At 39.9% G+C, this 26,296-nt stretch overlaps 1 protein-coding gene and 1 long non-coding RNA gene across 10 annotated transcripts in view; one reads left to right on the top strand and one right to left on the bottom strand.

The window, feature by feature from the left end:
* LOC117231809 overlaps positions 1 to 26,296 on the top strand; it is a 300,770-nt gene that overhangs the window by 258,450 nt on the left and 16,024 nt on the right. For 8 of the 9 annotated variants that reach the window (XM_033490614.1, XM_033490612.1, XM_033490616.1 and 5 more), the window contains 3 exons: positions 14,100 to 16,093; positions 25,145 to 25,217; positions 25,629 to 25,669. In XM_033490614.1, coding sequence (XP_033346505.1) covers positions 14,100 to 16,093; positions 25,145 to 25,217; positions 25,629 to 25,669 — 2,108 coding nt within the window. Of the gene's footprint in view, positions 1 to 13,403; positions 13,804 to 14,099; positions 16,094 to 25,144; positions 25,218 to 25,628; positions 25,670 to 26,296 lie in introns of those variants that run through there. The other variant, XM_033490620.1, reaches the window with a different exon arrangement.
* Positions 6,262 to 8,645, bottom strand: LOC117231812. The gene is made up of 3 exons (XR_004493025.1): positions 8,318 to 8,645; positions 7,246 to 7,468; positions 6,262 to 6,790 (listed from the first exon to the last, which is right to left on the bottom strand). It is a non-coding gene; the product is annotated as an uncharacterized LOC117231812 (long non-coding RNA).

Raw genomic sequence — 26,296 nt, 5'->3', positions numbered from 1 at the left:
TCCCTTTTCACCTTCCGCCGTTTCAGTCTGTGACGTTCCAAAATCCCTCTGTTGATCGGTAAGAATTTGCTCCACGCGTAAATCGACATACATCACGACAACATTATCGTCCATTTTAATATTTGTTATTTCTTTCCTTGCAATTGGCCATGATTAAATAACATTTAGTTGGTCCCACAATTGGTCGAATCATCATTGATCGATTGATCGTTATCATAGATAATCTACAATTTGGATTAAGTTAATCAATTTTAGACTAGTTCATTTAAATGTATATTGTGTATTTCATGTAGAAAAAATAACTAAAGTAACTAAAAGTAAAATATTATTTATCAAGTGACATATAGAAGATGAATTAAAACGAAGCAATTGAAACTAAATTGTTGTCAACTACGTGTAACTCAAACTTAAGTATAATACATATAAGTATACAGAGTGCTTGGTAACTGGTGGTACAAGTGGAAAGGGGGTGATTCTACGCGAAAAAAGAAGTCGAAAATATAGAATAAAAATTTTTCGCTCGAGGCTTTGTTTTCGAGAAAATCGACTTTGAATTTTCGCTCGGTACGCGTGCGGTACGTTATAACGGATCTCACTGTAGATCGTTGTCTCGATGGAAAAATTTAAAAAAAATAAAAAAAATTAAAAAAAATTTTTATTCTATATTTTCGACTTCTTTTTTCGCGTAGAATCACCCCCTTTCCGCTTGTACCACCAGTTACCAACCACCTTGTATATATCAGTTACGGGATAGAAGGCATCAAAAGAATGTTAAGGACTAAAGAAAACTTTTTCACTGTACAAATTTTAGTATGTTGAAATAATCCATTACATTATTTAAATATATCTTTTGCTCGCAACCCAAGAGTTAGATTTGACAAATACGAATGGGAATAAAAGCAGAGGGTGAGGAAACAATAAATATTCCACATTCAATCGGGCATGTCCGGATAGTGGACACAATTATTGTTGTCCTGATTTAAGGGCGGCATGCATTTTAAAGAACGACCATGCCGGATGGCTTTACATGACCTCTATTTGCACAGGGGATGGATAAAAATTCAGCATCCTCCAATAAAATAGCGTACAATACGTTCAAGGCACAAACACGCATCTAGATACACATCTATTCTCACAAAGACCCCTCGAAAGGTTTGAATTTTTCTTTTTTTAATATCAGATTCGAACAAATGACTTATAGATTCTGTTCACCAAAAACATACCTTACGAGAACATTGACGATATCTATTTCTTTGAACACTAACTTCTAAAAATAGAAATAGTATATGAAAGTTGATATAAAAATTTGCTTTATAAAAAACCGGAAGTACTGTTTGACTGTTATATTTACTGTATAATACTTTTAATATTCTTATTCTTTAATAGAAGGAAATCGAATAGATTTGTTTCGAAATCGATTACATTTCATAAAAAAGTGAATTAGCATCAGGGTCCATCGTTGAACAGCTTTAAAAAAGGTTGCAGAAGTCATAAAAAGAAGTACATAACCGCAAAACCTGTCTTCTTAATAATAGAAATAATGAAAATAGCATCAAGAAGGAAGAAACAAATAGTAGACATCGTTGTAAATCTGAATTTCGAAAAGATGTTCTTGCAACTTTCACGAGCTACCGTATGGGATACGGAATATGAGAAAAGGACGCGCCCTTTATTTTTCTCTCCCTTCGACGCTCGTTGTCCCTTTCGTTGAGCTCTCTTCTCTCATATCTTCTCTCACTCTCCAACGCTGTCTACGTTTTCCTTGCCCGTATTCAGGACGACCTTCGTCTCCAATAAATTCCCATCACCATCCTCAGGTACGCCTTCGAAGAGTAAATCATACCATAAGTGAATCGGAATTGAATTCAATGAGTAAATATGGCGATTGAATAATGAACAGCAACCAAGGGATCCTAGTGCTGCCATGCGAAAGAGAGATTTCATAGGATACTAAATTATTTCAACCGGAGTTTGTGTAATTATCCGAAAATCCTGATAACAATTAACGCGATATTTTGTGACGGAGTTCGATTAAATTACTGCGGCAACGTAGAACGCTCGCACACCGTAATTGTTTGCAGCGTGGCTAACGCCGCGATTAATTATAAAGCTATATCCGTGGACACACTACGCGCGATTTAATTTTCCTGATGTGAATATAATTCCTCACATAGTTTCCAAGAATCGAACTGAGTTTAATAAACTTCTTTGTGGTACGCGCGTTTAATCAATGCAACTGTACTAGCTACAATTTGAATACGGTGATGTGTCGAACAATCTTTTAACGCAGTTCACTGGTTCGTATAATATATGATAATTACAATGTTAGATAATAATAATGCCGCTGGTGTTTATTTATTTTCAAAAGTATGAAAATGTACAGAATGTACATAATTCTTCCTTCTCATGCTTGTTAATGACTCTTAATCATCTCTGTCCAAGTTTTCTTTCATATTTTGAAACAAGTAAAAACATCTTTTGATAACTTTTTTCTCCTAATTGGTAAGAAAATACAAAGTGCCATCCAAATATCTTTTCAGACAATACAGCATATCAATTAAAATGTATTAAAACAGACATCATGGAACCTCTTCGTTTTTCCATTAGAAACCAAAGAAAGAAAAAACATTTCCATGACAAAATGTATGGTATCGAGATTCCCGAAAGTTCGTATCGCTAATTTAAAAGCAATTCAGCGTCTTGTGTGCTTTGGTCCGCTCTTGCCCCTCGCTTGGCCATCTTTCACGGTACATCATCGAGGAGCAATACATGTAAATCGTCTGGCGCACAATGGCGCTGGTCCACGAACGTACGTGTATATGCGTGGAGTCTAGTCAAGAAGCGGCGACTGGCTGGAAATGCATAAATACATGAACCACGGCGAAACTACGAGCGAAAGAGGGACGGGGACAAGCTTGGCCCGCATATGCCTCGGGCGGGTGGTACCTCCTACAGGCGTAATAATGCATGGATGGCAACTTCCTTCTCGTGAAAACGCGACCTTTCGGAATGTCATCGCTTTTTTCCCCTTTTGAAAAAAATTCTGCGATTTGGAGAACACCGGAGATAGCGTAAGGATGAGAAATGATAGATTTTATTTCTTTTAAATTCTCCTTTGTATTTTTAGACTTTTTTTTTAGAGAGGATGAGAAAAGAATACGGTAGTACAACGTTGTAATAATTTGGGTTAATACCGAATTTATTTTTTGGATTTAATTTGGAACATGTGTGTAATAGTGCACGAATTCTAGGTATGTATAAAGAATTGAAAATAGCTGGAAATTTTCTCGTTATTACAGGGTGAAGGAAAAGTACGTTTTCCCCCATTCTGCGCTGTTACGCGCGAGAATTTTTGGTCAGAAAAATTCTATTCGGATGCGGTAATACGCGAATTTTTAGAGAGGAAAAAGTGACCATTAGTTTTGCTACACGAGAAGTTAGCTTCGTTTTAAATACATTTACGTGGAAATTCATGTAGGTTGAATGCTCGTTATTATAAATTTATTATCCTTTTTCAAAGTTTTAAATATTGCGTGAAGTGGAACATCAACAAGACAGACGAGAAACTAAGTAGAGAAATTAAATTGCATGTACAGCATTGAAGAAATAGTGAGAACAAATTTTTAAATAAAGTGTAATAAAAAAGGATATTTCGGCCTAGTTACAGACGACACTCCAGCCGCAATAATTTTCACCGCGATACTTCACCCTGGAAGTATGTGAAACATCTCAAGAAACATACTCGTTGTCCACATTAATCTTGCCGATCCGTTCAGGCATACTTTAACCAGCGTAGAAATCTCATAACACGATATATAATACAATATCCCAACTAGAATCTCTCATGGTTAAAAAATTTATTAGATGTTCATTTCAACGAAGCAAACAAAAATTAAGAATATCTATATTAATCGAACTTCCAAGAAAAGATTACAACTCCGTAGCTAGTAACTTTATAATCATCAACTCTAACGATACTAATCACAAGAAAAGAAAACCTGCAATATTTTCTACAAAACAATCATCTGCAGATCGATTAGAGAATGAAACGGAAGAATAATTTAGAATCAAACAATTCGAGCATTAACTATACAACATAATGAGTCTGCAAGCATTAAAGAGATGACATTCGCATTCCTGCGTTACTGTCATGCGAGTAATTACACAATGGCGAACGGAAAGGAACGCGGCGAACGAGCAACAGTCATGCGGAGAGGAGGAAAATAGACGAGAAGGAGGCTGGCTGGAAGGGTTGCTGGTGTGTTGCTGTTGCCTCGCGCCGGCGTTGCTTGGCTGAACGTCTCCGAGTCGGCGTTGCGCGATTTGCAGCCAACAGGAGAAACCAGAGCTAATAAAAGCCCACAATTACCTCTGGTTCGAGCCATTTGTCTTGACGGGCGTCTCATGCCCGATATAATTCACCCTGGTAACAACACATTGTTGCCTAATGAGGTATAAAACATTCTGGGATATCTGGCTGTCTCACAGCAGGGCGGTCCCTGTTTTCGCCACGCTGATCCGTGCTACCGATGAGTCTTCCTCTATCCATAATATCCTTATATTAGCCGGTCAGTATTTATCCTTTGGACTGATGGGACTTCTTCAGTAAGGTTTTCTATCATTTAGTTGGCCCTAACATAAATTATTTTGTGTTGATTAGAAGGGAACAGATGTTTCGTTCGATGGTTCTCTTGGACCAATGATTTGTATAATTGAATTGGATTATCGGATATAGGGATATCTGGAATACGAAGATTAATTTAGCGCTAAATTTTCTATCTTGAATTGTGATGTCATGATCATTGGTAGTAAAGTATAAGGAATATTGGGTCTTTTTTTGGATATAGGATAGGGAAAATATAATCAGATGTGACTGACAGCAATCTTAGAAGTCCGAAGTATCAATTGTGGATAATCTGTCTTAAGACAAGGAATATAACAGTCTGTATTTAGTTAACTTTTTCTTCTCATTCTCTTAAGCTCAAATATGACCTGAACGAATCATATTATGTCATAAATATCCCGGACTAATATTGACGTACTAATTACACGAACAATTAATACTACTTTTGCAAAATATATAATCTGAAAGAAACCTTGAATTGAACAATTCTCACATTTTAAATGCAAAGCTTTATCTATATCTCATGTATTCCCTTTGTAGAGATTTCTTCTTCATGTGAGTCCCACGAATTTCTCTCGATACAATCTTCTAAGAACAAGCTCGTGTCTTCAACATTGTGTTACAGAGCATGAGCGCAGCTATACATATCAGAACAGAACGTGTTTCGTCGATTTGATTTAGCGGAGGGATGTGCTACGTGGCCTCTTCACTCAGTCCAGCACCCATTCTCTCCTTTTCGTCTTTATTTCTTCTGGACCGGCAGTGATTTGTTGCGATAAAGTCGCATCGGCAGGCGACGCACGTGTATCGCGTGTCGAACGACATGTTCCCGTTCACAGGGTCCTATCGAGGATGTTGCCGAGGAAAAGGGCCAAGGTTATGATATATTTGTAATCATGTTACTCGATACGTGCCCTTCCGTTACAACTGCTCTCGGTAACAAACTGCCTGCCGACCTTTTTTTCACTTTATGGCCGTGTGCACGCACGTATAACACTTCGCGGTGCACGGAATGAGAGAGTTGCCGAACTCTCCGCGTCCTGTATATTTATGGCTGGAAAAAGCGACGTCGTAAACGGGATTTGTACGCGACTCGCCAATCAGAAAAATCCCAAGGACCGTCTATATTGTTTTATCGACAACGATCGTGGATCAATCGTTTTGTTTCTTCTCTTGATGCTTATTGGGGCGTATAGAAAAAGGAGAGCGATTGAAATATTAAACAATTTCACTCGTTAACTGGAATTGACGCGTTCATCGTGTAAATATGATCCGGATCTATGTTGTCACACAATTTTACGATAATGATATTTCTCTGAAAGCGAATAAAAATCATGAAATTTCATGAAAATCAACAATTCGTGAGTAAAGAAAATGATAAAATTTTTATAAGGTTAAGTTTTCTACAACAACTATCTTTTAATAGTAGTGAAGTAAAAGTAGATTGATAGCGTACTCGATATGGTAAGTAAAATAAAGTAAAGGAAATTCGTAGCGACATATGAAAACAGGCTTCATTTGAAACTATGAAAAATACTTAAATTATTTTCTTGTTAAAATCAACATACAATTATGGAACTATGTAACCTGTCCACAACAAGGGAATAGAATAACAATTTTGTCAAGTTATGCTTAACTTCATTAAACCATCGGTTCGTTGATTCACAAACGTTATGGAAAATTTCTGGTCAACGTGATAACGGAAACAATCTGAAGATTATCGAATTCATCGACACACGCATCTACACGTAATTCCGGGTGAGAAAGCGTAGCAGAAGGGGCTGTCGAGTTTTAAGGGCCGTCATCAGTGCAATCCCATGAGTCTGGAGAAATTGCATCGTAATCCAAGAACACCGCGAGGCGGACTGGTTTTCGGTGAGGCAATTCCAACAACCCGTAACAATCTAGTGGCGACGTCGACGAAGGCATATTATTATAGCCGTAGCATGGACAGTTTATTCCGGGTTCGTTCCAGGATTTACTGCGCTCCGCGTTCTCTCCGGTAAGAACTCACCCCAGACTGACGTTAGTTTTCACCGTATTTCCCCTGCAGATGCTGCTCCGTCTTATCTCAATTGACATAATGAAATTGTCAATCAGAAGTTATTAGTTGACCGTGGGAATAACGCGTCGGTCGGCTTGCTGTTTCAAAAACTAATTTGCCTTCTATCGTGACAAGGTCGTTAATGGTTCTTGTCTTGCGTCGTTCTAATAGTATCTTAGGCTATAGCAGCGATATTATGGAGGTTAAGAGGTGAATGTGAGAAAAATCGAATGCTAACAGTTGTTCAGTTACATTAGTTCACGCGTGGTAAGCATGTTTCTACTTCATTTTGATTACTCAAGAAAATAAGAAGAGTGGTTGAACACAAAAAATTTAATTCCTGTCTTGTGCAAGATTAATTTGGAAAATATAAGATAAATGAAGATTTTTAGTTAATTTGAATAAAGGTCTGAGTATAATTGTATTTGATTCTAAGCGAGGGTTCACATTAATTTTATAAACTATATTTTTCCAATGAAAGTATCAGAAGTGAGAATTTTCGTCGAAAATAACATTCTGTAGTGCTTCACTTGAGATTCGAATATATAGAATATTACTATAACCATAAGAAGGATACACGTGCTGCTACTTGTCACTATGACATTATCGATCCAATGGCTCGGTTCGTCGTCGGCTGGTCCGAGCACGGTCCCTTCTTACTATCCCCTCCTCTCTTCGTCCCTCTTTGTACATACCCGACTTTGCAACCCCCTCTGTGCAACCCTTTAGGGTCGCGTTCCTCACAGATATCAGTGTGAAACTTTCAGGAACGTCCTTTCCGATTTCCGTTCTTTGCAACCCTAGAAGTATTGAGATACATACAAAGCGTACACTTGTAATATAAAATCACATTCGATATTTTCCCGATATAAATAAATTTTTGTTTTTATACACTTCTCAGTATTTTAACCTATTATTCTATGCAGACATTGCAAATCTGGGACATTGACCTAAAACCTAACTCTTCCCTTATTCTGTATTTCATCCAACATTATTTTAGTATTATTTTATTTAAATTATTTTAATTTAAATAGAATTAATATATCAACGAACGATCTTAGTATTGCTGGCAATGTTTGTTGCTGTGTTTGAGTAATATTGCTAGGAGAATTAATATGTTGTTTCTGCGTTTTTTCTACTCGTTATTTTTATAAATATTCTTAAAAAGTAGTGTCACTCGCAAATAAAATTAAATTTCCATTTCAACGGTACAAAATTACAAAATCACAAATCACGGTTCAGTCACAAAATTATACTTCACAACTGGTAAACTCTTATTATTTAACGACACGAATCGTACACCACTTCAATCATCATATCTACGAACACGAAACCACTTATCATCGTCACACACTCGAGAAAAAGAAAAGAAATATAAGTAATATAAATCGACGGAAGGAGGGAACACGACTGGTCCGAGTTCCTGAGAACAGCGTCGACGCCGGTACCGACGCCGACGTAACTGCGAAAATTTGCGCCCGCTTACCCCAGCTTCACTATAAATCAGTTGAAATTTGTTATGCGCGGCACGCAGATGGTTTTGTTATATGAAAATATGTGCCGCGTAGGGATGGTATAAGTATCCCTCGGTAAAACACATCCCTTATACCCCATACCCTCGGGTTGGCTCGTCTCGCCCCGCTCCTTACCCCAGACAGGCCCGAGGCGTCATGCTGTTCTGCGCTCTCTTTAATTACTCCCCGAAACCGGGACGCGTGACGTATTGCCGTGTGCTGAAAAGGACAAAAAAAGCGACCTCCACCTTGGACTTGGCGCGTTGATCCATAGCCGGCTCGTTAATCGAACCAGAAATCTCAGGACCACCTTGTTACACTAGAAAACAATATCTCGAACGTTTGTGTTTGGACCATTTTCGAATTTTAAGGATTGATAACATTACTGAATAAGATCTTAATTGGAGTTATTGAAAACATGTCATAATTTGTTAGAATTAATGTATCAAATATATAAAACTGAACACTGATTGTGTCTTATTCTATTTAAAGAATTCGCAAGTCAGTGAAGAACTATAAATCTAACTTTCCCTAAACCTGAGATTAAATATTGAAAATAGTATCTAAGATTGATATATCTGTATTGATTAAGAGAATTTTTTTATCAATTTTCGAGTTGTAACGATATAGTATAACGTGTTCTACTATTATATTTGGAAATATGCACATTGTTCTATTATAATTTGCACTATTTTATTCATAGTTTTCTCAATTTAACGATTTTGTTGCTTGTATTATTTTTCTTTTGAAAGCTTCAAGTAGTCCTCTACGACGATATTTGATTAACTTTTCTGTTACTGTGATTAATAACTAAACATTTTTCAGTTTCATCGAACGTAGCGTATAGCGACTTATAGCCAATTTCAAACCCACAGGCAACGTCTCAACTCCTTATTCTAAATTACAATACTACTCCAGAATGAAACAGCAAGACAATAAATATATCAATTTTATGAGCGACAAGTTTATGAGCGATATTATCACTTTACCTTCGTCGATGCATTTAAAATTTGAAAAATATGTAGAGTATTTTTCTTGCTCAAGTCCAGGCACACTTAAAGCTGCTTGTCAGAAAATTCGATGAAACGGGACAACGATGTAAGACGCTTCTTATACGGCAAAACAGGGTCCAGCGATAGAGGAGGAGCCACTTAAAACGTTAGCCCCGGCAGCGTTAAATATTTGATCAGAATTCGATTGCTTTAAGACGTCAGTCTGCAAGCTGGGGGCGCGGCTGGCGAGGACACGAGAAAGAAAGAAACAGGATGAGAGCGAAGTGGTTGACGTAAGAGCGGATAGTTAGTAAAGGGACGAGAGCTATTCCCTGGAGCTGGATGGATGTCCGAATCGGGCAGCTGTCCTAGTCACAGCGTTCTTTCCCCGCTTGCACTGATGCCACGACATGAGCCCCGCTTTAAAATCCTTTTCCCTTGTCCTTCGATGTGAAAGCAGCTCGACAGAGAATAGCATCGCTGGATCCCCTTTGGAAATAAAGCCAATTCGTTAGGTTTCTCGGGCTCAAATCGTGTTCAGTAGAATGCCACCGTCGATGGCCAGACAATACACGCTACTAGTCCCGCTCGATTAAATAAGAGGTCTCGACATTCTCGTCGGCTCTGCGAATTTTTTAATATATCTAATACTTCGAAATATTCAAATATTTACTATTGTTCCATATCAACGAATATCGAAGAACTAATAGCGTTAAGTTGTAGCAGCCAATATTTCGGAGCAATGCTACTAATAATAATGATTGAAGCAAAATGTAGTAATTTTTTCGATAGAGAATAAGATTATTGTGGAAAAATGGAGTTTTATGGATATGAATCACATGGAATCTGTCGTTGTTATTCCACAGTCATGCTGTGCCTTCATTCAGCGTTTAAGAAGGCGATGGGAGCGGGAAGAGTCTGAGTCGCAAAACTCACGCGAATCCACGTGGTGCCAAGTGGGGTGCATTAGCCAAGTTCCCCATTATCCACGCGTGAGAGACCCCTAAATTATCCGGCATTCGCCTAGCACCGACCCCCCACCCTTGAATGTCGGCGAGAAAAAGATGTACGAGTTCCTCTCGCGAGAACACCCTCCGTGGATGCTTAGATGGAGTAGGTACAACGAAAATCATTCTTATTCCTTAGTATAAAACGAACAAGTGGAAAGAAGTATTTTGTACATTGTATTTTCAAATGGTCCTTTAATAATCTCGAATAAAAATTTGGAGCGCGATGGTCTTTAGAATGCGAAATATGAATATTACTCTATATTAGATTCACCGTTTACGGAAGAAACCATCAAATAAAGATTTGAGACGAATAGAAAGTTGAAAGGAAATTAATTTATACTTCGAAAAATCTAAACCATGAAGATATTGATGCACAATATCCTATTACCATCGCAACTGAAGAATATATATTCAGCTTTTCTTAATGAAGTGATCAAGACAAGTAACTCTTAATGTCGACATTTTACAATTGTTTTGACATAAATCTAGAAACAGACTTAACCTCGAATACTGTTAAGAGTACCGTGATCCTGGCGTGGTTTATCTAATTGGAATTGTCGAGGACTTGAAGAAGGACGCCAGACCCAGCAAGAAGCAACGACGAAAGATGAGGAGTGAGTGAGCGAGACTGAGGAAGTGAGCACGAATAGGGAAAGTGTATAAGAGAAAGAGAGAGGGGGCGAGTACTTGAAGAACCATCGGTAAGACGAAGGGGGTGTGTAAGTTTGGGCTATCTCTGAGAGCACAGTTCCAAGGAGGCTCCTTTAGACTCTAGTGACGTGACGTCGCCTAATACTCTAATCCCTTCAGTAGAGGCACCATCGTCCGCTTCTGCAGCCTCGTGTTCCTGGGTAACCATCTCCTCCGCTAGGAACGGCACTTGCTAATTAATTGACGAGTACGGATTTTGAGGTGTCGAGAATCTTCATGTCTGTCAAGAGGGAGGACTGTTATCAGTCAACGCAGGCTGAACAGCGAACGTATAACACTTATACCGAGTACATTCGATTTATATTGATTTCGTACGACTTTTTGGAATATTATGTTTAACATAAGAATTACATTTTTTTCATTGAGATAGGAATCACTTGTGCAGTCACTCATATTGAAAATCGTAAATTATCTGATTCACCTATTTAACAAAAAATGGTGACATTGTTAAGGAGAAGTTTATAATCTGCAACTTATAACTTTTTAATTCACCAATATTACTAGTCGGTAAATTATTATACAAAAAGAATATTAGGAGAATAATTCTTGATATGGAAATGAGTCCTAAATTCTGTATTGCACATCTTTTTACATTAACCAAATAATGCACTCAGATTCTTTGTAAACTCGAGTATTACAATTAAATCAAACATCGCTCACAGTAAAGGGGGACTAAACAGCTGCCGTCGTCGATTCGCGAGAAAAGCAGAGACTTTAACAGCGGACGTGACATTTCCTTGGACGCAAAAACGAAACCAATCTTTACGCGATACCACGTTGGCGGACGTAGGTACTCGGTCCAGGAAAAGGGCTGCTTTCTAATTATTCCCCACAGGCCATAAGGGATGACACGTAATTGGAGGGTGGACGAGGAAGCATTGATCCCTAACTGGAAGGGATTCAAGCTCTTCCTTGCTCTGCTTCAGCCACCTAACTCTCTCTTTCTTTCACTCGCCTTCTCTCTTTCTCTTGTCTTATCTTTCACTCGCTCGCGTAGCTCTCGAACTCTCGAACACCGAATGCTGGACCAATGAGCATTGGCCGGCAAAGAAAAGTGATAATGTCTTAAGCCGTCGGTGCGATTTAACTTTCGATTTTAGTCAGAGAGAGCACATTCTCTTCCTGCGGTCCTTTCTAGGAGTTCGTTGCTCTAAACTCTTCGAGCTTCCCGTGGTCTGAGGAGGGTTTAGGGTTTAAGGAAAGCCCTCTCACTCCAGAGATCCTTTCGAAGCTCCCGCTAAGCGCTCACGCTGATCCTGCTCTTCTTCTTCTTCCTGTACCGTCTCTCGGAACCTCTCGGGTTTATCTAATTCGAGTTGTAGCTTCCTGCTATCGCTCTAAACCGTACGAGCTAGCCGATAGGGGTGGCCCCATCGATTGAAAATATACGTAGTCCCGTGCGATCATTCGCGATCGGGAAACGGGCCGAGGTAACCGTGCCTGTCCAGATGAATTCGGCTCAGTAATGTGCACGCTAGCTTTTGTTACATAACGGATCGATAAATGTCGTCCAAATATAGCTACATCCTAATACCTTACTACAGGAAAATTCGACTTAAGAGTAAGGCTTACTCTAGGAAATATTTTATCATAACGGTAACTTTCGTTTAGAATTGAGAAACTTGAGAAACTGGTCTAACGAAAATTAACTTAATTCTACTATGTTGAAGTACAGCGAAGTATGGAGACACAACAAACAAAGAATCTCTTCAAATTTTATTTTGAAACAAACGCATTTATATATTACGTAAGTATCGATAATGGCATATTATAATTTTCAAAGCACCTTCCTCTACATATTTCGAACGCAAGGAAAAAATTCGCGTATGTTCAAATGGTAATTACGAAGAATCAGTTCGCACACAAAATCCCGGTTTTCGCTGCGTAATTGCGACAGCGAGCCTCTTTAAATGTGAACGCTTTACGAGCGACGTTCGCAGTAATCAGAAGTAAATACAGCAATGATCACGGAGCCGTCGCCGCGTTTCCGCAGTTTAATTCTAATTGAATTTGACGTTGCTCGTTACGGGAGACCAGACCTCGGCTGAATGTAAAAAAGACAGGAGGTCCCTGGCCGGGGACCAGGATCACCGGGACTTTTAAGGCAAGCGAAGGAAAACCAGGTAGCACAGGTACACGTAGATCGTGAACGAGACAGACGAGTGAGGGGTCGGTGAGGTGGTGGAAGTTAAGATGTGGGTGAATATAAGCGGACCGAAGGTGTACCAGCGCCCGTTGCCCAACACACTGAGAAACACCTTGGTGTGCATCCAGGGGCCGTGTCCCCTACTCTCTCTCTTTCTATGCTTAGGGGGTGGTGAGGTGAGAGTGACGGGGGATGTGCTGAGAGGCCGGGAATCGCGTTCCAGCTAAAGCTAAAAGGGGTGGACAGTGCGCAGAACCCGCCCCCACTTTTCGCGGCGAAGCAGAAGCTGCCAGTTGCTCGCGCAAGCCTTCATCCCCTCCGGTGTCGCGGTGGAAGATCGCCACCCCCGAACGAACTTAAACATAGCACACAGTAGCTCGCGAGCATCCTGCGTGGAAAGGCTCTCCGCGCGCTTGTGCGACACAAAGGCATCTGTCTATATATCGTATATCAAGTCGGTGTAGCCGACCGACCACGCGTGACTGGTGCGTGAACACGCGAGCGCGCGCCCGCGCGTATATCACATCGAGTGCGTGCACAATCTGTGTGTCCACAATTCCGTGTTCCTAATAATAATCATAGAACGAGAGAGTAATGTTTAAAGAAAGAATATAAAGAAAACGGAGTGGTATTGTTCAGTCGAAGAAGATACACAATCGTTAGTACATTTCACTTGGGGCCGAAGATCTCAGACGTCTAGACTGGATGGAGAGGGTCCCAAGATTCGAGGCCATGTCCTCGGTGGACCTCCACGGCATTCAGGTGAAGTTTCTTGAGAGACTCAGGTTACTTTAGGCTTCGAATGCACGGTTCATGAAAAACGAAAAAAAAAGTAAGTGAAAGGTAAAAGAATAGAAAGCGAGGATTAAGAAGATGGGACGGGTGATCTGAATCGTTTGGAACTGACAGAGATTCTGTTCCCCAGCTACGGGAATTGGTTTTGTTAGATGTTGAGCGATCTTGAGCGAGCGGATTGCACTCATTGATCAAAACTCACTGCATCCATGCATCCGATGAGAGAGCAGATTTCCTGATCCTCTGGAATTTTTGTGTTCCAGGGTGGAACTGACCAGCGTGCCAGGTGGCCAGAATGCGATGGCTCATCTCAAAAAACGGAAGCTGGAAGCAGAATCTGTCAGCCCAAATCCTAAGCAACCACAGCAGCCACAACAACAGCCGCATTATCAACAACAGCAACCCTTGATCAACAAGAAGGCTGTTCAAGCGATCATTCCGCAAGAAATGGAGACAGCTGATGCTGCTGCTAAACGAAGGAGGAAAAGCGTTCGCGATGAAGAAACGCGCAAATCGCTCGAAGCCAGTGATTCGAGCAAGAGTATACCGTTACCTCAAAAGAAACGAGCATTCGCTGCTGGAAATTCAGGTAGCCCAGCGAGAAAGTCCAGCAAACACTCGGAAGAACCCGAAGACGATGAGACTTTAATCAGAGAAACCGAAGCTGCTTTGAAAAGCCTGTCTGGAAGTTGGCCTGGTCCGAGAGGATCCTTATATCAGCGAGGTAATTCCGACGAGGACAAATATGAGTCGAATTTTGAAAACCTGTTTGAAGAGAAAAAAGATAACCCTAAACTGTCGCCTTCCTCTATGTCCACTTCTTCAACCACTAGCAATGACGCAGGTTGTTCCTTGAAAGACGTGATATCGTTCCGCGGTCAGCAAGATCGTAACAGCAAATCCCAGCAACAGTTGAAGCAACAAGATATGAAGCAACAACAGCACCCGAACAAAGCGAAAAAGGATTTAGACAGTTTGTTAAAAACGGAAAATGAATGCGGCATTATCCAAAACCAAGTGAACAACGTGAATCCAAACGAATCAGGTAAAATCAGGCCAGTGCCGATGAGATCTTTATCCAATAAAGACAGGAATGACAGGAATATAATCGGTACTCACGTGGACAGTCAAGGTCGGCAGACTGACAAGTATTCTAGATACGATCCACCCGATTTCAACGAACTTGTCGACGATTCCTCCAACGAATTAGAGATCGATATGTCGGATCCAGCTGCCGAGAAAGACGAAGCTGACAGGGACAAGCTGAACGAGAGGGACAGGGATCGAACATGTAGAAACGGCCAATCGCCACAAAATTCTAGACAACAACAGCAACATCAAAATCAATTATATTCAAATTACCACAGGCACTATAACGAGAACAGTATGAAGGTTTCGCCAACCGCCACTACCACCTCCTCTTCTTCACCACCGTCGAATTCTCCGTTCTCTGCAACGTCGGCGTTTAGACCACCCAATACGGACCACGCGAAAGCGACTGGCCGCGGTACACCGTCAGTGGCCGTGGCTTCGACAGCGATACCACCTATCGGTCCGTACCCAGCATCCGCTACGTTTGTCGGTTACCCCACTGCTGGTCCAGGACCAACGATGCCAACACCCCAACCTGTTACGGGAATCTCGACCACCTCGGAGGACAAGCATTCTTCCTCTGTATCGTTATTACAATTGAAATCGTCAAAGGAGGAGGTTCATCATGTAACGAGGCACGAGGTTACACCGAACTCGATGACAGGCAACAAAAGTCCTACCAGTGGCCTTCCTGCTATCACCAGTCCCGATTCCTCGAAACAGTATACGATTCTCCAACCAGCTGGTATCGGGTCGAGGGCAGCCAGTGCCATTCAGGACATAGCCAGAGAGGGAGTGGTTAGTGTAACGGCTGTTAGCAGTTGTAGCACGACCAACGGCAATACGGCCAATGGCATCAACAGTAATAGCAATGGAACTTGTACTAATAACATACCTAACAAAAGTACGAACAACAATAGTAGTGGTAACGCGAACAATACTGCCAATCCGGTCAGCAATGGCAACGGGAACAATGTCACGAATAGTATCGCTATCACCGCTATTTCAACCAGTACGACGACGTCTAGTCCAACGACTGGTGCTGATGCGACATCAGGAAGTGGAACTGGTCAGCAAGAAACTGTTATGAAAATGGCAGAAAGGCCCGTTACCTTTGATGGCACCAGACCGGGAATGTCCATGTCTCCGTCCAGTCTTAACAGAGGTGAGAGATTCAATGTCCTATTCTGTACGAATATCACCGACATTTTCGATATCTGCAAGCATCGCATGCTTGTCTTCACGAAGAATTTTGTTTTCATAGAGTTCATTTAAAAGGACTTACGAATTTTATAGCGATATAAAGCATTCGTAGTAATAATAGCATAGGTCCAACTCGTTATTCCACTCGTGTGTCCCGTCGAGACTTTAACGACTGCAAATACGAGCAGCGTTTTAAATCGCTTTCCCTAATCGGGACAATTTCGTTGATTGAAGATAGATCGAAGTTGAAGAAATTCGCGAAAACATTGATGAGACTAATGCCGATGGTAGTAGTAGGCTTAGCGTTCGTGTGTTATTCGCTATGAGAGGGGGACAAAAGGCATTTTCGATTCTCCCGCGTACAGTATTCTTCTCCTACTGTCGCTCTTTCTCTGTCACACACACTCTCTCTTACTTTCTCTATGAAGTTAGGGGAGTTAGGGTAGCACGGAAAATCAATAATTACGAAGCGAGGGGCGATGACTCAAATGGTGAAATCAAGGTCTCTCAAAGTAAAGTTATTCTCCGTATCCTCTGCTACAGCCACTTTGTCTTCGTCTTTGCACTGCTTCGAAACTATTCGCTTGATCATGGGAATGTCGCGATGATCGTAAAGACTGGCAGCACGCGGGGAAACTTGCACCTATTACACGCACTCAAGCACGTGCCCTTTAGAATTCTGTACTATAAGTCGGAGTTTACTTTTCCATATACTCGCTGCTCTTACAAAATTACTTTCTCCCCTTTTTTTCAAAATTTACTTTCCTAAAGTTACGTATTCTAATTGTTTCCCTACTCGGCCAAACTTCTATCTTGGAGATGTTCTTAAGATAGAAATGTAGTTGAAAGATTCTTATGGTACGCTAATATTTTACCGCATTTTTTTTTAAATAAGATTTTTTATTGAAGTATTTTTAAACATTTATTTTTACTTTTATATATCAGAATTTAGTATTAGAATAAAATATATTTGTCATGCTATGAATCATCATCGAGAAATTCATTATTCAAAAGATTCCAAAAATAGATTATTCTGCTAGTTATAATTTCCATCGTTAACATCTTAGCTAAATAATATTATTTAGTATTATTAAATAGTATTATTTAGTAACTTTACTCACTTGTCTAAAGTAAAACACTAGAAATACTGGAACGATCAGTGACAACAAAAAGAAATCAAAGAAAATTCCGGGTGCGCCAACAGGGAGACATTCCACGGTGTGACAGGTTGGAGTTCGAGTGCATTCCAGGGTCTTAGGGCAGCGACGACACGATGTGCCTAGACGGGGAAATTTGGGGTTGATACCACGTCATACGTATAAGCCGCAGCTGTCAGCAGCTAGAAACGTGACTAGCATCCCAGCCACACCACGCTACCTTATTACCACCATGCGGCTCTGCTGCCTGTCCTCATTATCCCCTTAACGTTTTCTCTGACTGAACCTACGAAGACGAACAGTTCAAAAATTCAATCATTGTCGTTCCGCATCCTGTGTAAGTTGACCTAGATAGATAGATTACAGTAGATACTGTTTATAGATATAAACACGTTATAAATGAAAAATAAAATATATTATTGAATTGAAATTTATTTCAGGTATTCTATAATAGGGTTCTTCAGGCAAAGTATAGAATTTTTACTAATTATTATTCACTTAAGCTAAGTTTTAAAATATCGATTCTACTTAATATATCTTAACATAGAACCACTAATTTGTAAAATATTCACGTCTACTAAGATTTCCCTAGTTCAACCGTTGCCGGACTCTATCTATCCTTAAACTCCATATAATATGCGTACATTACCTAAAATACAATAGCCCAATCGATCAATCAATTTCATCACATTCAATGACCACAACATTACCTTGCATATCAAAATATTTGTACAAACAAAAACTTCCAACACGCTTCGAACGTTTACGTTGAAGGAGTTTCAGCGGCATCTGTCAATCTCTCAGGGGGCGGTTGATTATTAAAAGATTCGTAGGTGGAGATAGGCCGAGCAATCCAGCTCGACGGAAATCTCGATGAATAAACGCGGGGCCGTGATAAGTGGGCACGATTAATCGCATACTTACAAGCGTGACGGCGGTACAGGCGTGCCGGACCCTATGGAGCTATAGTTTTAATCGTAGGCTCGTACGCCTGTGCCATTCGCGCCGCTCGTTCCTGAGCCTTCCGATTTAGCGACAGGATTGCGTGCACGTCGTGCTCCTTCCTTTTTCCCGTCTCTTTCCTCTTTTCCTCCTTCATTATTCTGCCTCTACTCTCTCATTTTTTAAAATATTTTCTCTTTTTTATTCAACACACCGCCGACACACACGGTGCACAGGCATAAGAGCGTGTTGACACGCCATAAAACCGCTATCGGGAAATCCGTCGGCCGCAAAAACCACCCTTTCCGCGTTGAAACAGCGCGGCAGGCAGGGTTGGCCTGGCTAATAAAAAAATAAACTGCCCTGTAACTCAATTTTACGCTGCCTTTGCGACCGCACGCATAAAAAGGACCTTTACTCGCGCGCAGGGGCTCTACCCTCGCGTTACGGCCGCGCGCGTCGCCGTGTGTAAATACGTACTTTGTGATTGTTCCCTGGGCTGTTCTCTTTTTTTAGAATCTTTCGTCTTCTACGTTTGCTTCTCGGCCTTTAAGATCTCGTTCTAAGTCGAACGAGAATCTACGATCATCTTACGTTATAATTACACTTTCCAACCCTTTTCGATAACTATTACGAGGAATATCGTTCCTATTTTGTTTCGTGATACATTTATCTTCGTGTATATAAGGATATATTAAACTTATTAATTGAGAAGCACGAAGATACTTTCCTTATATTAACACCTTTCTTTAATGATTAAAAGAAGCCTGGAAGGGCTCCCCAGTATCGGTCGATTAAAATAAATACACGCCTATTTATTCACTCCTGCCCTACGTAGTCATTTAAATCTGTCCATCGATTGATTATGAATACGCGGTTCCCGCGTTTAACCGCAATTTTTACCCACGATAGTATCTAGGATTTCAGCACGGTGCGGGCACGATTGTGGAAAGAGAAGGAGAGAGCGTCGAGAAACGAGAACATGAAACGAGAGGAAAGGGGAGAAAGAAAAGAATTCGGCACGCGCCGTGCAGTGGGCCGAATGAATAAAACAATCCTGGTGTTTATGTACACCTCTGGACCTCCCGTGGTGACCCTCACGTGAAATGGCAACAAAATAACACAATTACACACTCGGCCACGGCCTCACCCTCGCTGCCCGCTACTCATCCTCGTTCTCACCCTTTGGATCCGCTCTTTCCTCTTTTCTCTCTGACCCTCTCGTCCATCCCGCCACTGGATCCCATAGTGGAAAACGTGGAGAAAGAGGAAAAAAGAAGAGAGGTCTGGCTGACCGACTCGTTACAAGTCTATTCAGAGATCCGGAAAGAACAGCGCGTGCCGGTATTCATTTTGTTGACCGGAACCATTATCTGCCCCTTCGTTCTTTTCTTCTCTATCTCTGTTTCGTTCTTCGTCCATTTCTTTCTTTTCCACCGAGCTTAGGTACCGACCAGCCGCTTTAAAACCTTACGGCTAATTTATTAATCCCGCCGGCGGCGGCCAACCGCCACCCTTAGCCGCTTTTTAACCTGCTACTAATTAAAAAGCACGGAATCCCGTTCGCTCTTCCTTCACCGATCTGGGGGATTGTTCGTTATTTCTTTATTAGCAATAAAGTGTTTTCTAAGTATCGAAGTGCTGCAGTTCTAAGTAATTCGTTAATAGTTTCTAGCAAAATAATAAGAAGAAATAATAATAAGAAACAGTATTTAAAGATGATTTAGAAAAGTCATTTTAAAAAAGGTACAGATGTAATAATGTACAAAAAAAAAAAAGACGGGGCTGATATAATGTACACGTTATATCCATATATAAATATACAAATGTATACATTTTTTTGAGGTAATATGAATAGATTAAGTTGGTATGTGAATCACTGACGCTATATTTGATCACTATGATTAATTTTGCTGATTGAAATAGGAGTGCTGGTGCCGAGTACAAACAATTCAACTTTAATTTATTCGAAATGAAACGAAAAATAAGATATTTATGAATTACAAACGTTTTGTTTATAAAATAAAAGTGTGGTGTCTACATTTTTATGCTTTGAAAATGATTAAACTGCCGTTTTATTCCTCTCAGCCAAATTAAAAATATTTTAATTTATTGATCTATTTAATCTACATCGAAATGTCAACCAATACAGGAATATTTGGCATTAGTAATATTTGAATATCTCGAAAACGTCTAAATATTTCTTTTTAACCCATACGGTACCCATACAAGAGTACGAATCATTAAAAACACGTATCATTTCCATAGTGGCAGACATTTTCCATTTTCATTGTTCCCAATGTTCTAACCATAGAACGCTAGAAAGGCAGTCATATTCGCGGTTCAAAAGCGAAATTTACGCATTTTTCCTTTCATTAATATCCATTATCCTGGAATCTCTCGACATGACGAACTATTGCCGTATTTAGTTCCCCTGTTCCTTCGGTTTTGCGAATAAAGTATGTCGCTAATGACATCACGTATCGTGATCTAATTTTCCAGGAATGTGGACCAGGCTATCGTCTAAGCAGGGATCGATTCGGTCCCTCTCTTTCTCGAAGGCGAAATGACGGCCTGATGAAGTTTCTCGGCGTCATGGTGGCTGTTTCGTGGGTCGGCTGTAGGTGGCTGGGGGGATCCAGGCTGAAGGAGGATTAGTACACGACAAAGTTTATAAAAGTGTACTCACTCCATAGGAACCCCCTACAACTAACCTAAAGCTGGCCTCCCTTAAGGTTGTTTCCTTCTGAATCCCTTTTCGAACCCTCTTACACACGTGACGGACGCACCTATGTTATGAAGGAAGCTTTTTGGGTTAAGAAACGTAGAATTGACCTTAGCTTAGGACTAAATGAGTTAATACGCGTAAGATAAAGATTGTGATCTTGGCAAACTCGTCTATGAAATGGACGAGCATCTTACGAATCGCGTAAACTTTGTATGAGCGGTCTCGGTCGTTTGTGAGATAGTAAATGATGTAACATTAATGAAGTAATCTTTTAATGCATTTTTTAATAATCATAAATAACACAGTATCAGAGTTGTTATGTGATTGAATTTTGAGTTCTTTTATATAATTAATTACTAACTAATAATACACGTTGAAGGTTAAAAATAACTTTACTACAACATCTACATCGATTATCAGATTACTGTTCCAATTTTATGAATAAAATTTCGATAAACAATATACTCTATGATATTATATAAGCTATTCCAATAAATTTATCTGATCGCATAAAGGTTAACCGTGCATAGGATCAACAGTACACGGAAAAAAGTTCGCCAATCACGAATGACACAATCTTCGACATGTATTATTACACACTCTAAATTGCAATGTTTAGTGGTTGGTAAACTCTATGAAAGTTTCGGTGTGGAACGAGTGTTAACTAGGAAGAACCTATTACCCACGCGCTATATAATTATTACGATTATAGTTTTTTTTATCGCGAGTTAAACCACCGTAACGCATGGACTAATCTCATCTTAGCTGCCATAAAAAAGAATTATTCAGCGATAGTTGTTAAAATCAACATCGCGCTGGAAGCGAAAGGGCCGAAGTAGACGGTCTCATCCTAAGCGATTGGTACTTCTGGGCTACATAGAGCGTACTGGAAACCTGTAATTGTCTGGTCACGCGAGGTCACCCTGAGAACACGAACACGATTATACGTGACGTGCACCATACCAGCCATTAAGTTACAGCCAGTACACGACAGATGGTACAGGTTGCTTGAGCATGCCCCCGATGCAATTTCGTGACAGCGGTAAGAATAGCGAGAAACAAGAGGGAAAAAAATGAAGGAAAAAATTCTCAGAGTTTCTGAACATTAATTTCACCAATGACGTGCTATTGCCGAACAATAATGGATCGTTCGGTGATAAATTAATTTTGTAAAAGAATTCGCGTGTGATTACAACTATACTCCTGCCAGTGTTTTTATTATCTATTGATTTTATTAATCACTGGTTAATACAAAATTGGAGTTTTAATTAATTTGTACACATAGTTCGATAGTAGATTTATCATCCAAAGGTATTATGTGAAAGATTGACGCTTTCATTCCGCGAAGAATAGTGATAATGCGAGCTCGCTTGTTCCTTGTTTCATGGGCAAGTTTGGGTCGAATGTACATGTAGTGCTAATCCCCAAGACTTAGATGCGGACAGAGAAATCCCGGTGGTTATTCGCAAATGCGTAACTTGCGCGACGAGATCTAAGGTATCACAGTTAGCCACAGCCTGTCCATTTTCATTTAAAGTTTTCCGTTAAAACCTTAAAGTGCCATCTTTACTTTAAACTATCTTAAATTACTAAAAAAGACTTTAACATTAAAGAAACATTGCTTAATATTAATTAAACTTGTTTATTAATATCTTCAGAAATGTTCTTTTATATTTTGGATATATTTTTAAAGGTATTTCTGCAACGTTTCTATGTACTCTCACTCAACTTGGAAAGAACGTAATTAAGGAAGCTTTATTTGCCTCTAGGTTCAATGCTCTGAGCAAGGAATATAAAATATACATAGGTATTGGCAAACGAGGAAATAAAACGTATTCTGTAACTGTCACGGTGTGTCGACTGAAAGTACAGCACGATGTCGGACATACTTGTCGTCCATCCGATGGTTAATTTTCATTGAATGCTGCCATTGTAAATACTCCCGAAGAATAACGTCTATCAAGTTTCTTACTGTTCTATGCGTTTTTGTCCAGATGAATTTATCGAGAATTTCATTCCTGATTGTCATTGACAATTTTAGGTATTTTTATATAAATTTAAGCTTCATTTGGACTGTGTAAATGTAATATAATATACCTTTTTTCAAATGATTAATTTATGTTCTTATTACGTTACGTGATTAAAAAAACATCAATCTATACAATATACTATAGTAAAATTAAAGTGGAACGCTTGTTTTATCAACAAACAGTAAATAACATGCATTCGCAGTCAGTCCACAATAAGAATTATCGTGAAACCGGTGTCAAGGGAGAGCGTTTCATTTTCCCTGTTACAAAAAGACTGCGTCTTGTCAACATACCGGTGTTTTCCTGTTAAAATATCGATGCCCGGGGTTGGTCCAATTGCCAAAGCGAAAGTGAACGTTCGAACAGCGAATCCAATGTTCGGGCGTTACAAAAACGAACCACAGTAACAGTACTTTACCGCGTATTGGATCGCGCTGTCACGCTTCGATTATCATTTCACTCGACATTCCATGCGGTTTGGATACGTAATTAGCCGCAATCAAACTACCCGATATTAATTAAAGAGTACAATATGCTCGATTCGAAATGGCCGAGTGCATCGGAACTGACACGTTCTATCGTTGACAGCCGAGAATCAGCGGAGCGACAATCATGTCAGAACAATCGCTCGAGATTTTTAGACCGCAAACTCGATCGTTTCTTATCAAAAGGATCGATATTTTACTCATTTACAGAGATGCTGGTTGTGTTAACGATCTCCAGTTGTGAAATACATGTGTGGCCGTATAGGAAAAATACCGGTCATCTTGATTCGGAGAAAATATGGAAAATTAAAGACAATCAACTTTCGGACGTTCGCGGGGAGACGCGATCTCGAAGAAGCGCGCCAACGGGAGTGGTAAATTTCCGTTACGATTTGACTGATCGACGCCACGAATCGTTCGATCCCTTATTTCTTTTGGGATAATAAGGATGGTTGAGTGAATATAACGCTGCTATTAACAGGTTAATAAATATTTTGAATGATCCAACAACTTCAATGTGATGCAACGTTGCGTATGTGAAATGACAACTACGAATGAGCACGACCTGAGACACCTTTCATGTTGGCGACTGTGATGAAGTATCTTCTGTCGATTGACTGTCTTCGACTTGTAGATTCCGCTGATTTGACTTCTGACTCTTGCTGTTCCTTGAACTGTGTTTTGGTTCAAACATTACTGTGGAATAAGTCTAGAGATCAAGAATAGAGATGAAGTGACTGCTCTGTCGTCCAGAGAATAAATTGACTTTCCTAGTGTAGTAAAAGAAGTGAAGTTCGTTGTTATGTGATTACGGAGGAAAGCTCGGTATGGGTATGCCCTTTGAACGAAGAACGCGGATTTGTTGCTCACACTTTTCGTCAGGAAAGTGAGGGTAACGATCCGCAATGCCGATTGGTTATGACCAACGTTAGGAATGAAGATAGGAGGAAGAAGCCTCCTACCAACGTGGCTCATGGGTGACATTGTTTATGGGAGAAACCAGCTTTTTCGTTAGACAAATATTCGTTTTCCCCATTAGGCGACTACCCGCTTTCTCCATGATTTTTAAGGGCGCCTAATAAACCCGAGGACTTTTCTAAGAAAATCCTTCAGGACAAGCAGTTTAACTTAAAAACATGTGTTAAAACAATTAAGTTAAAAAATTAAGGTTTATGGTGGGTCCTTAGGTTTATTGAGGGTCTGTCTAATGGTCTTGACGGTCAGACAATGAAGGACGTCGCACGGACCACTTCACGCGTCGTAACAGACAATATAGATATAAAAATACAAATATTCTATATAATAGAAATATTTTAACGTATGTTTCTATTCCTAGATATATATAATTTAAAAAAAAATATTTCATTTAATGAAAATCTGTCACGTAATAAAAAAAATTACGCTCTACCTTATATAAAGTTTATACTGTGTTATTTCTAAATTAGTCATTTGAATCCTTATCCCCTAATCACATACTACATTTTGATCATCGATCGTTAATCCTAGCTCAAAGTTATTACGTGTAAATAATTCCACTATTATAATCGATATTTTACTCTTCACCATTCATACGATTAATTTTCACAAAATATGTTAATGCAATGCATTTGCTCCGCGATGGTGATAAACCATACGAAATTTGACCATTCGCTATGGTTTGATTTGTTACAGAGGGCAACAAGTGCCCGACCCCAGGCTGCACGGGGCAGGGTCACGTGACCGGACTCTATTCTCACCACCGCAGGTAAGCAATTATCGGTAATTAACCTGTGCTCTGCACTTTGCCCTGGTCAATTAGACACCTCCACGTTGCGACAGGAAGACTAAGTGAAATAGGATTGACACTAGTAGACCTGTTCGTCATGTTATCCGATCGTCATTGAATATGGAATAGGATATGGTCACTTTTGTGTTAGGTGCTCCTGGATAAGATTCCACATAAAATACTCGAAAATTTGATCAAGTTAGAACTTTGGTTTCTTGACAAAGTTATGGCACTCAGAGTATTAAAAAGAATAAAGTTGCAGAAAACTTTTGGCAGTCACTGTGCAGCCAGTAAAAATCTTCCTTACGGAGTTATTTCCCTCATACTTTTACAATCCACTAAAACCTGTGTGTTACGACCTTGCTTCATAATTCACTGCTGTTATTTCAGCCTATCCGGTTGTCCACGGAAGGATAAACTAACGCCTGAGAGTAAGTAGTCACAGACCGGCACCATTACTCTTACTTCTTATCGTAGTTACATAGATGCATCTTCTTTTTGCGAGACTGCCTTTTTCACGCGACAACGGAGCAGGGGAGTGGCGAGAGAACGATCGTGAACGGCTATAATTATTTTCCAGCAGTAGTTTCTTTTAAATCGGGCTCAAGATCTTTAAACCTATGCGATCAAATCTCGGTACAAGTTTCGCGAATCGATACTGATTTTCGTTTACGCTTACGAAAAATTCATTCGACCAAAGTAAAAAGTCTACACGCGATATGTTGACATTTATTAATAGCAATTGGAACAAAAAATGGAGAAAAAGAATGAAAACTGGACTTCTTCAACTTCGTGCATTGAACGAATTGACGAAAGAGTACGGGCTCGTTTAACCGTGCCCGTCTATATGTGTCTATGTGTCTGTCTATTTATATTCTTTGTGCTTTTCGTTTGCGGGGTAGAGAGCTTTATTTATTGCGTTTCATTTCCGTTTTTAATTTTTACCGTTCTGTTTGTAGTTTAATTATAGTAGAGAATTTATCACCACACTTGAACTTGGTTATGTTGGCCGTACCTACGAACATCTGGAGAACTCGAGACACGGACGGTGCAAGACT

The sequence above is a fragment of the Bombus vosnesenskii genome, unplaced genomic scaffold (genome assembly GCF_011952255.1).
Source record: "Bombus vosnesenskii isolate JDL3184/JDL3185 unplaced genomic scaffold, Bvos_JDL3184-5_v1.1 scf7180000013274, whole genome shotgun sequence".
NCBI classification, from domain to species: Eukaryota; Metazoa; Arthropoda; class Insecta; order Hymenoptera; family Apidae; genus Bombus; species Bombus vosnesenskii.
The sequence above is the reverse complement of the archived record's forward strand: the minus strand, read 5'-3'. Positions and strand labels throughout refer to the sequence as shown.